Here is a 12,705-nt window from a genome sequence, read left to right as displayed (position 1 = left end):
TAGTCAGATCCGGCTATCCTCACTTTACCACATCCCCTGCTCCCCATCTCCGGCCCAGCATCAGCATTTCTCTCGAGCAGTTCTTTTGGCCGCAGATTGTCCGCCCCTCGCCGCGCGCAACCTCCAAGACCGAAACGCAGAGGCTGGCTGGGGCTGTCAAGGCCTTTGCGAGCGCAGCAGCGCCTCCTTCCCGGCCTCCACACCTTTTCCCCAACCCCTCACTCCAGCCAGTCACCAGATATAAGGAATCCCCCTCCCCCAACCTGGGACCACCACCCACCTGCATAAAGCCAGGCAATAGAGTGTTTTGCTGCGAACACCCAGCCCTTCCATTTCACCCTTCTTTCTCTTTGCCTTCTTCCAGGCCGTCCAGCCCTGGTGTCTCTCCCTCTCACACACACATAAACCTCCAGTCCATCTCCACCCTGTGTGCAGACCCAGCTTCCGAAGATTTGACTTCGCCGGGCCAGGCTCATTGCCTTGAGTGCATTCTTACCCGATTCTGAACGATGTCTTCAAGCGTCGAGAGCCGACCGGAGGTGCCAGAAGGCTACCTCGGGCAGCAGCCCAAATTCGCCGAGTTCAAGTTAGAGTGCATCAGCCATACCAACGCCGAGTTCACTATCCCCAATGACAACGAGGTGGAGATCAAGATCCGAACTTCAGGGCCCATCAAGAGCACCGCCAACCTGATCCAGGTGAGCGACCGGCCTTGTGGACTGACTCAACATCGTCAGCTGAGTGAACGTTGTTGTTTTGGGCGAGAAGCTTTGCTTTCACTGGGGGTATTGGTCGAATATTTCAAAAGGTTTTGTTGACGATGACATTGATGACAAGGTAACAGTCAGATAAAGCAGACTGTCTTCGTTTTTTTCAGGTTCGCACAGAGAAGGAATTCCCCGAATATGTCTTCACGCAGACGCAGGGCGACATCGTCAGTTTCGTCATCTCATTCCCCGAGCACGGCTGGTACAAGTTCCAGATCTTCGCTCTGCCGGCCTCTGATGAGAGCAAGTCCCTGCCAAACGTCATTAACTACCTGATCGAGGTCAAGAGGGCGCTGAAGGCCGTGTATCCATTCGCCAAGCAGTACGCCCCCTGGCGAGAAGGCTGCTACTTGTACTCTCCTCTCATCCTCAACTCTTCCTCGCGACTTCACACGGTGAACTTCAAGGTGCGGTTCTTAGTCGTTACGAGTGGAGATACGGAGCTGTGCATGTTTTTTTTTTCCTTCAAAGCTGCTGTCATGAATGTTTTCTGGAAGTGTAGGATTGAAGATGGTGGCAGTGGTGTGTGTGTGTGTTTGCTGGAGGCGAGAAAGGGAAGACGCACCCTCCTTTCAAAATGAAGTATTCTCTGACTTCTGACGACCCAATTTACTTTCAATTTTCTAAATAAAACGCACTCAGAGTCATCTCCTTATTTCAGACAAAATTCCTTTAATTAATGACGTTTCTCAATCAATCCTTACAATTTCCTCCCTCACTCCCAACCTCTAAATATACCATTACAAAACGTTAATAACAACAATAAAAGGAAACATAACTTTTTCTCTGCAGGTTTTGGTTCCAAGAGCCAAAGATGTGGCCATTGTGGCCGCTGGAGAGTGGACTCACCTGACCAAGACCAGCGGTGACGTGTGGGAGGGCAAAGCAACGCTTGACCAGCACCGCAACAAGAACGTCAAGGTGACGCTCAACGCTCGGTTTGGCGACGACGAGAGCAAGTACGCCACGCTGCTGGAGTGGGTCGTCTAGACCGTGACGTCACCTGACGTGCACCTCGTCACGCAGCTTTGGGTCGACGACGACGATCCGTTGTTTGAGCGCCGTGGTACCTCCATCTTCAAACGTGACGTCGTGCAGCGTCTTGTCTTGAACGCGGGACAAGTCTTGAACTGGACTGGGTTGGACTGGATCGACTCCTGCATTCCGCAGAGTCGGCTCGTGGGTCTCTGTGTTGTTATAAAGAGGCACATTGTGTATTGCTTAATGCTTGGATCTGCCGCAAGAAAGTATCTGTTAAAACTCCATATATGTGTGCAGGATGTTAGAGCTCATTTCCTACCTTCTAGCTGGAATGCCGGAGAGGATATCTACCATCAATCGCTATTCTAGAGTGTGTTGCCCAGTAGTTATACAGGTCTCAGATTGTGTTACTTGCAAAAAAATAAAGTTACCACCCAACAGATTTCAGAGACCACCACTCGACACCCAACGACCAAAGTTCGCGAAGAGGACACAGCCGCCAATTTGTCTTCTGAAAATTTCTTTAAGATTTAGCATCATCTCTGGGCGTGCTTGTGACTTAGGTATACTTGTGAACTGAAAAATTCTATCTCCACGGCTGTACAAGCGCCTTGATCACCACACTGGCAGATGATGTTTAAACTTCACAAGTTAGAAAATATATTTAAGAGAGGCGCCGTCAGTTCTGTCAAACCCCGAGAGACAAACGTAACATCACTAACGTCAGTTATTCTTCCAGGTAAACTTTCTATCATTTATTTGTGCCTGCATGTGTAGGTCTTACCTGCATTTATTTGCATGTGTGGGGCAAGAAAGTTGTTTGCGAGGTCAATATAATTTTCTCTAGGTAAACACACGGAATTCAGCTTTTCTGAAAAGTTGTTATTGCAATCAGTTTCGTGGTATTCGATGTGAAGGAATGTGTAATAACCGGAAAGAGGATTTAAACCAAACAACATATTTGTATGTAGACTTGTCTGTCGTGAACTATGCATAGATAAGGGGACTACGCCGCTGACTTTATACATCTACACTGTCTTCTGTATCGGCTTGCACAATGAATGCCTTTGTTGACAAGAATTATTATTTCTATACATATACATACATGTTGTGCTTCTCTTTTGTTGTGGCGATTAGTCATTACTGATCAACATCAGCATGCAGAAAATGTGCAGATGAAGAAAATTTGAACCTGTTTGACTGACTCATTCATTCATTACAACTGAAAAGTTTTAAATTACTTATAGTTGTTTCCGAGAATTATTTGGTTCGATCATCGAAATAAGCTTTGAATACAAGCAGAAGAGGTGTTGGATATTTTGTGTTTGGATATTTCGTGAGTATTTATCGAAGATATTATATTGCTCTATTTTATAGTTATTTTAAAATAGTATTTATCGCTTGGTGTTGTAGACTTTTCTGAAATTCAGTTACATTTTTTAAAAAAGAATTTTGGTGTTACTTCCAGTCGAATGTTCTAGCTTTGTTTGGCGCCACATGACTGGCGCAGTCTGTTTCTACTGTTGAATAAATATGCAGTGCAATCAGTGTCCGGTACCTTGGGTGTGACTTTTGTGTGCAGACTGTGAAAATGAATGTTGCTTGCGTCTGTGTGTATTTTGATGTTCTGTCTGCCTGTCTGCACACCTTTTGTCTGTCTTTAGGATACAATAGGTATCTTTGGGTTTCAACGACAGTATCAAAAACAATTCTTCCTTAGTTTGTAATATTTGCTTCAGGATAGCGGCCGCTTCAGAACAATGATTCATTTTACTTACTAACATCGATGTTAATCCATGACCTCCATGGGAGAGGGTCACAGGTTAGCATCAGAGCATCATTTGGCAGGTTCGTACCTACGATTCTAAAAATAACTGCAGTCTGGGAGCTGGTGTGACGGGGTGTTTGTCGGTACTTCGCTAACAGACAGATGGACAGGTAGCGAACGATTGAAAGGTCAGGTAAATAATCCACCTGGCAGCATCGAATTCTCAGCAATCTTCAAAAGGATGCTTTTTTCGTTCTGTGCAAGATGGCTGTGAATGGTCTGCAGTGCCAGGCACGAGTACAGAGCAGCCAGAGCCACCCACCGCAGAGCCACGTCTGTTAATGACGTTTACACGGGGCGAGAGGGAGTCAAGTGGGGAGTAGGGGGCTGGAGGAGGGAGGGAAAGCTTGGTGATGGAGGTTACTGCTGGCAAACACTGCAACAGCACAGTGCCTGGGGGCTTGGCTACGAGAGTGGTGCACCGGTGCCATCCTTATGATGTGGCTCAGCGATGCTCAGTAAACATGTGTAGGTGTGGTCAGTAGCAGAATGCATTGAGTCTGCAAAACCATGCGTTCGAATCCCACTGCGTTCTTGTTACCCTCCCCCCTCCACCTCTTTCTCTTTCGTATATCCTTGATCACGGTGTAAAACCTATTTGCATTTATTTTAACATTCTTTCACTCTTTTCATACCATTTTTTATTGTAAAAATTCATCACCATCTTCCCTTTCTTAGGGCGAAAGTTTGATGTGAAAAAGCATTCTTTTTCTTATTCTATCCCACTAGGAAACAAAAAGAAAATATAACTGCCACTGTCATTGCCGTTGTCATTATCTGGATCTCGTTTACGTCGTCTGGATGTCTGTCGATCTCTCTTTTAAAAGTTCCCGTCTTTGATCCTCTGTGCCGGTTACGTGAAGTTTACAGCCAAGAAATTACGATTTCAAGGAACCTAAATATTTACGTCTGGTGTTTCGGGGCACGAAAAGCTTTCAGGAGTTTGCTGGAGGAACGGCTTTTCATATAAAATGTATGACGAACTAAGCAGTAATAGGTAGGGAAGCAGGAGCGAGTCATTTTGCAGTCTGCGCAGTTTTCATGGCATCCAAATGTCATGATGAAGAATCTGCAGAAATTGTCTCCAGACTCGACCTCTGGCTCTCCCTGACGTTTGCAGACAAATAACACTAAATGTTCGGGTGTTTAAATAGTTTGAAGAACGGCTTCTATTATTATGGCGGAGGTTTATTTTCCTGGAAAACGTTTCCTTGACTCCGGAGGTCGCCCCGGGTCACGAGAGGACGTGATACACATTTCGTGGATGAGAGGAGAGAAAGATATCGACTGCTGGCAATCTGAGAAGCTTCGTCATGGCATCAGGAAGCTTCCACCCTTGGAAGATCTCAGCACGAACCTACTTGACCCTGGACTGCATCAGGGCTCCTCCCTTCGCTCGTTGCAATTCGACCTCATCCCTCCCTTCCTAACTAGCGTTATCATTTGACCCCCCGTCTCCTCGGCGACACTTACGACCTCATCAACAAACTCCTAAGTTCTCATCGGACTTCAAGAAGAAGAGGAGGGTAGGGGGTGCATCTTCGACGTATCTCTATTTCCTGACAGAAGTCTACGCACACACGCTATGCGTACACAGGGGTTGTTGTTGAGGATCCGATCCGTGGAGGCCGTGTCAACACAGTCCGGAATCCTGCGAGCAGAATAGGAATTCATGCCAGAAGTATGAGTCAGGCCACGAGTTCAAGGGTTAGAAACGGGGTAGGGGATGATCTAAATCATGGCTTGAGTGGAGTGAGCACAGTTCAGTCATTTCGCTTGACACACGGTTAAGCTGGCAATGGCGTAGGAGGAGGAGGAGGAGAAGGAGGGGTTTCTATTTGTGATAAGCCAGGAAGAGAGAACCTGGTGGAGGAGAGAGGTTGAGGGGAAGGTGGAAATGCACAGAAATAGCGTCGGCACGCAGTTCCCGGCTACAAGCACGGCAAAGCACGATCAAACTCAAGTCATGACCAGGCGGCTGCCTCATCAACTCTGCTTCATCTCCGGCTGCGGGCTTCCTGCCTGAGAGACATTTTAATGAGGATTGTTCAGTAATCTGAGGAATGGACGTGGGCGCTCAAGTGTGAGCATGCGTGCGTGCGTGCGTGCTTTGTGGTGCGTTAGAGTTACATCTGTACGTGGGCGTGTCCGTGCGTGGCATCTGTGCGCATGTGTGTATGCAGATTGCTGTCGGCTGCTTGTTCACAGAAATACCAGTCAACAAATTTCTCTCATGAAGCCATACTTGTAGTTCAGCTGTGGACATATATTCCTAGCTGTTTGCGCCATCTTCGTTATTTTAAGGCCGCCCACAAATATAAAGGCCTGAGTGCGTCACGCTCCACTCCCCATTGTAGAAAACACAACAGCTCAAACCTGAGAATCCCTCAGGATTTATGTCTCTATACGTCACTGGCATCGTACAGCCTCCGGGAACTGCTCGACCTGGCAAACTTTTGGGCCTGCAAATTTAAATAACTAATAAAAAGAAATCTTGCTTCCTCTCTTGCTTCCTCCTTTCTTGCTTTTTTCCCTCCCTCCTCTATACTAATGGGAAGAGAGCTGTGTTGGTATTATTACTTATGCAAGTGTACTCTCTGATGTTCAATTGACTTTCGGGGATAAAGATGTATGACAGCTAATGTGGTTCACCAGGTAAAACAGATTATGAAAGGATCTTAACTTTCTTGAGTAAAGCAAAAAGTAATGTTTCTTGAATTAAATGGGAAAGTGAACTAAGTGGAGCGTCTGTGGAAATGTGTGTTTCCAGTGGATGGAGTGAGGTAATGGTTGTGGAGGTGAAAAGAGTTGAAGTTTCTGTTTTATTACAGGCTTGAGGTCTTAACTAGTTATCCCATTCTTATCAAGCGGAAGAAGTCTTTAAATAACAGACAAGGAGAGACGTGAATTTAAAATAATTGAAGAAAAGGTTGTCGTTAAGAAGTTGTGAATAGAAAAACCACCTGAGAATGTTCAAGAAACAAGACACAATCGCCATCGGTTCTTCCCTACAGCTGTTTGAGTAGAATTTGATGTTCACACAGTCATTATATATTCACACAATTCATATCCACATCAAAGCAGCATATCTGGGCTTTACAGGATCAAAGTTCAGTTAAAACATATCTTTCATTTTTTTCCCTGTATTTTCACAAAAAGGTTGTAATGAGAATTATCTTTCTCGCCTCACCTTGACTCATATCATTTCTTTAAAAAAAAAACAGGAATAGACATTATGAATTAGTGTAAATGTTAAGAAAAGTCAGTCGAGAGATGAAATAGCTTGGAAAAAAAATACAAGACTATACATTCCCATCTGACAGGTAAAACTTCAGCAAAGAAAAACTCCGGACAGGTCGCCGTCAGGCTGCCTGGCAGGTAAAATTTATCAGCATACGTGACCTGCCTTTGACCCTAAAGGATGACGTAAGACTCTGTTTCGCTAAGTGACAAGAAGCTGTCAAACAACACAGACACACACAGACACAAACAGACAACCACACACACACATACAGACACACACACACAAACATTTGGTTTTCTCGTCGAGAGCGAGAGAACACCCGGCGAATGGCGCGAGTGCTGAGGTCTAGCGCACTATTTTCGCACTAATTTGTTCAGGAAGCCATCTCTGACCCAATTAACGTCAACCGCTGGAGCCTTTAATGTCTCAGATGCTGCGCTTGTCGGTGTGAAGGCTGCACTCGGGCGCATGAATCATGCTTAATGTGAGCGGCTCACCAGCCCAATGGATAATGAGCTGTGCCAGGAGCTGCACACGCCGACACTTCACCTGATCTCAGTGATGAGGGCCGCCATCTTCTTGCCGTCTGACATCGCAAATAATGGATGGTAAAGAGCATGTGCTGCCCTGACATCTCGGAGGTGGAAGGCTCGCTTCTTACTGCTGGACCAGGCGAAGAATTTCAGGAGAAAAACATTTAATTCAATGTTTGCAAAGCTGTGAGCTCGATTTAATTTACATGTGAGTGCGAAAAGTCGTCCAGGTAGGCAGGGTCGCCGAGAGCAGTGACAATGGTCACCATGGCTCTTGATGACGCACAGAGTGACGTAAAAAACATTCAAACATAATTTATTATGACGACATAATAATACTGCGTTTCCCCACTTCACCCGAAACTAACCTTGGAATGATTTTTTCGGGATGATCGTCGCTCCCAGAATAGATACCCTAGTTAACATCCTCACCTTGATAAATTTATTGCCCTAATTATTTGCGGGACAGGAGTTTTAGAAATGTTTTTGCAATGGTGTGTTCTTTTTTTTTTTTTTTTTGCTGGCTACTGGCACTAATATAGTATCAATATCACTATGTAGTCCAGGGGAGGGCAAAGCTTTCTTTTTGCCAGCCGGTCTGAAACTTCTAAGCTGTGCGGCGGGCCGGTAAAATACCAAAATCCCAGGCCAGGTGACTACACAACAAGCCTAGTGATAACGGAAAGAACAAACAAATGAGTACTGCTGAAGGCTGCTGCTGTTGGAATGATCGTTTCTACAGCTTCCATTTAAAATGAAAAATAAAATTGTTTTGATGTAATGTGTAATGTCTTTTTCACAGACACACACACACACTATTTTTACTTTACAGGAGACAGTCCAACATTTGTATGACTGTACAGTGATCGAATGTCATTTATTTTCTTGGTTGTTGATGTTTTGTTCCTCCAGAAATTACAACAGTGGTTTATTAAATAGGCCTAACTGAGTGGAAATAGGAATTGCGGCATAACTACCAGTTCTGGTTAAATCTCTTGGCATCTTTTGGTCCTGAAAAGGACCGTAAGACAGCATTTTTTTGGTTTGGTTTTGGTAAGACTTTGAAGTTTTTTTTTAACGTACGACAGTGACAAGTTTACTCACTGAACAGGTGTTGCTCCGAGCGTTAAGGTTTATTCAGATGGGGGTTCAGGAGACGACGCATCAGGTGGTGGGGCCGGCTTTGACGGCTTCCTGTTCCTCTTTTTCCTTCTTCTCCTCTGTTTTCTCCTCCTTCGACACCTTTGGCACCAACAGCCGCAACTTCTCCTCACACGACCTCGCGGCCTGCGTCTACGCCTACGCCTTCGCCTTCGCCTTCGCCTTCGCCTTCGCTTACGCCTCCGCCGCCGTCTTCTGGAGCGTCGTCCGCAACATCTAGATGGCCTGCGTGACCCCGAGACCTGTCGACTGTATCGCCGATGGTCGGAGCCGACGGTTGCTTTCGAGAAGAAGTGATGCGCGACAGCCTTCACCTTGCCGCTGCTGACTCCACGGACCAGCGTTTGCTTGATCTCGCGGGACGTCAGACTGGGATCCCACTCCCGCTGCAGCAACTTTCGGATGGAAGCGAAGGTGGAGCCGTGGGGTTCGCCCAGCACGGACACAGCCTTGACGACGGTGGCCACCGTCAGAGGCTTCTGGCGGCAGCTGTCGCTGTAACCGTGGCTGGGGCCTTCCAGCTGTGGCCCACCCTTTCCATCTTTTTGTGCTCCATGGCCATACCTGGCTTTCATGGCTGCTAGCTACCTGTCAACCGAGAAGCAGGCATGGGAGCATTCGCTCCTCGCTCCGTTACTACTTCACTTTGACTGACAGAAAGGCTGGGTAATTTTGACGTCGGTCCAGGTAAACAGAGACGGTTGCTATGGGATTCGCTCTTCGGAGACAATGGCAACGGGACTGACGCAACGATTCTCGGATTTTCTCTGGTTTCTTCACTGTGGGTGTTACCTTGGTATCCATGGCGTGTCTCCTTGACGTCCCAAACAGGATCGCCTTATTTTGGAAGGATGGCACAGTCACTGATACTGGTGTTTATTACCGATGCCAAGGATGGATTAAAAATAAAATGAAACTTTTTAAAGCCTGATGGATATGACGTATTTTCAAAATAAAATATGACGTCATGACGTAACATTAAATGACGGTGATCGACTCGCTGGAGCAGAGAGAAGATTTAGTCCTTCTGCAATTGTTTCTTTTTTAATATTTTTCATTCTTCGCTAGGACACCCAGAGCGTAATTACTAATGATGATGATGAGGAGGATGAGGATGAGGATGATGAGGATGATGAGGATGATGAGGATGATGAGGATGATGAAAATAATAATAATAATAACAATAATAAAAAAAAACGTGCCGACATACAACATTCAACAAGCACGCACGCCTACACCCTCTCACACATATTCCTGAGAAGGATGCCAGGTAATACAAGATATGCATACGAATCTTTGTGCCCGTTATTTAAGATGGCGATGGCACTTTGTAGCGCCTGCCCGATGGCAACAGCTGAAAGCTAGGATGGAGAGGGTGTGTTTAGTCTGAAGTGATATCATACTTCAAGTCTGTAGCATTGGGCATCTTAGGCACTGACACTATTGTTGATGTACGCCATAAACGGGGGACACTGCAAGAGTCAAGGGAAAGATAGAAAAAGTCTAGTAAAGACACCCCCTAGCTGACTAGCACACTACTTTAGAACCTTGCCTCTCATGTTGTCAGGTCCAGAGGCTTTACTTGGGTTAACAAGAGAGAGAATCCTGACGCCATCTCCCTCATAGACTGTGACATGGGCTGCCGACAGTCAAGAGCAGATATTATCTACTTGTTGAAGTTCTGACTTCAAACCGCGCATAGAAAGTGTTGAGCTCATTAACAAACGTGAATGGGTCAGCACACTTAACTTTTTGTTTCTTTTGTCCTCAGCCGATCATGTTTTCCTAGCATAAATAGTATTTCAAATGTTGGTGTCAATCAAGGAAGTTTATTTTTGTTGATGATTTGCAGTGCACTTTTTTTCTCTGTCATTTATGCACTTCGTGTCGCACTTATTCTTATTATTTTGCAAATGTTTGTTTTTGGTGCATGTTTCTTCTTTTTTTTTTTACGCAGTATTGCCAAGAATGCCAAAGCGGAGAGTAATTAAATACCACTTAAAAAGGTTTTGAGGAGAAGGATAAAATAATAAAATGGTAAAAATCATATAATAATAAAGACTATTAAGATATTATTGGTAACATATCTCTTCTGAACAAATTCCTGAAAACCATATGGCCCTTAAAAGGACCGGGGGCGGGCAAATTTTTTGATATTTTTCCTTCCTTTTTGTCGTGTATTTTTGGAGTTATGAAAATGGAATTATGGAAAGTTTCTCAGCTTAATAACGTCTCCTTCGTCTTCGTCGCCTGCCGCGTCTTCGGCTTCGTCGTCGTCGGCCGCGGCGTCCTCGTCTGCGCCTGGAACGTCGCCGCCGTCGACGACGTCTGCGGCGACCGCGGCGTCTGCTCCGACGACGACGATGACTACTGCATGAGCGTCTTCTGGGTAAGTGGAGCACGAAGCGGCCGCAGTAAGGTGATCGTCGGATGTAACCCATGCGCACGGCACGCAGTAGCAAGCGCTTCAGGTCTTTCTCCGATGTTCCTCCGTAGCGGGAAGTCATCGCCGCGCGGATGGAAGGCATGGTCGACCCTGACCGCTCTCCGAGCTGCTCGATGGCTGACACGACGTGCGACATGTTGAGTTTGCGGGGAAGACCGCTCGTGGGAGGATGCATCAGCAGGCTGGAATGGGCGCTGGCGAGCTGGTTCTTCCTGGAGACCGTCATGACTGCAGCCTGATGTCTCTGTTGTGCCGCTTGACCGCTCACCGCTCGCTCTCTCCACAGCTTTTTCAGTCGGTTTAGTTTTCAAGGTGAAAAAAAAAGTAAAAAAAAAAAAAAATGCCCTTCTGGATGGTTGTCTGGTGGGCTGGCGAGTAGGTCTGGAGCTAGCTTTTATATACTGTCGTCGATTGGTGTGGGGAGTGTGGTTGCTGTGGTGTGTTGCCAGGACACTACTGGCTTTCTTCTTTGACGTGATGTTATCCACGTCAACATGACATTAGCTAGGAGGCGCTGCTCCATAGAGACGTTTCCAAGCGATGAGAAACTAGCAACAAGCCCCCCACGATTCAGAAAACAGTAACAATCTAACCAGAAAGATTTCATTGTGGAGAAATTTGATGGCAAAGGGCAGTCAATAAAAAAAAAAATTGAACACAGAGAGAAAGAACTTGTAAATCACTTAGTGACAATGGTCACCATGATTCTTGATGAGTCACAGAGTGATGTAAAAACATCAAAACAATTTATTATGACGCCATAATAATACTGCGTTTCCTCGAAAATATGACGTCACCCGAAACTAACCCTAGAATGATTTTTCGGGATGATATCAATATGTCCCTCCCCGAATAGATACCTTAGTTAACATCCTAAATGAGAACAAGTGCATTTCATATTTTGGTAGACGGGCCGGTCCAAAGACATCCACGGGCCATGCTTTGCCCACCCCTGGTGTAGACTAATGTAGTTGTTTGCTCGGTGATGGAGAAACTGAAATAGAAAGTTTCACTGTGTCGTTAAGTAACTAGGAAAAAAATACATTTGACAAATCTTGATTAGAGATTTCTGTGCCAGGAAAGGGCTTCCGTCCTCTCAGTTGACAGAGTGACCACACATCAGTAACATACCTACTTCACTGTCAGTTCCGATTTGCTTGCACATAAGTCCAGTAATCTCAATGAACGAACGTTCTTCTAGACGTTCATGCGCGGTAAATGCTCGGTGTCCAGCGGCCTTCTGACACCAAGCACCTCCAGCGAGAATATGAGATTAGGCTTCCCACCCAAGGTCCTCCTACCTGAGCCTGGATATTGTATACTATACACTTACATAGACTTGAGACTAAACATCTGCATGTGCAATTTTTGGGTGTTCTTTCCTCAGACCTTTCTTTAAAAGACAAAGAAAAGGAAAAAAAAAAGAGAAGAAAAAAATCCATTAACCAGCTTCAGAGGAACAATAAGCGATGTTAGGGCAGTAGTCACCACACATTCTAAGACTTCAGCTATAGTGCAGTTCTGTAACAACATTTTTTTTTTAAAAACCATGAGTGGGTTGTTAGCCTAAAGCACAACGCCCAACCATGAACGTGTTTTTATGGACTGATGTCTGTATGCCGAGACTCACTCTTGGCCTCTTGCGAAGTGATCTGCTGTTAGTCTCGGCGAGCCGTAACAAAGAACGTGAATAAACCGGAAGCTAATCGGTTCCTTCCTCTTTTTAGTAGTTAATCTGAAATGTG

At 45.6% G+C, this 12,705-nt stretch overlaps 2 protein-coding genes across 2 annotated transcripts; one reads left to right on the top strand and one right to left on the bottom strand.

The window, feature by feature from the left end:
• Positions 1-221: 221 nt before the first annotated feature.
• LOC112564910 lies at positions 222-3,297 on the top strand. The gene is made up of 3 exons (XM_025240019.1): positions 222-698; positions 878-1,174; positions 1,560-3,297. Exons 1-3 carry the CDS (start codon positions 510-512, stop codon positions 1,755-1,757), a joined length of 684 nt encoding a protein of 227 aa, XP_025095804.1. The 5' UTR covers positions 222-509; the 3' UTR covers positions 1,758-3,297.
• Positions 3,298-8,326: 5,029 nt separating this feature from the next.
• On the bottom strand, positions 8,327-9,089 carry LOC112564098. Its single transcript, XM_025238701.1, has 2 exons — positions 8,657-9,089; positions 8,327-8,364 (listed from the first exon to the last, which is right to left on the bottom strand). The coding sequence occupies exons 1-2, from the start codon at positions 9,087-9,089 to the stop codon at positions 8,327-8,329; spliced, it is 471 nt and encodes a 156-aa protein (XP_025094486.1).
• Between the last annotated feature and the right edge of the window lie 3,616 nt (positions 9,090-12,705).

The sequence above is a fragment of the Pomacea canaliculata genome, linkage group LG5 (genome assembly GCF_003073045.1).
Source record: "Pomacea canaliculata isolate SZHN2017 linkage group LG5, ASM307304v1, whole genome shotgun sequence".
Taxonomy (NCBI): domain Eukaryota; kingdom Metazoa; phylum Mollusca; class Gastropoda; order Architaenioglossa; family Ampullariidae; genus Pomacea; species Pomacea canaliculata.
This window is presented reverse-complemented; position numbering and strand designations above follow the sequence as displayed.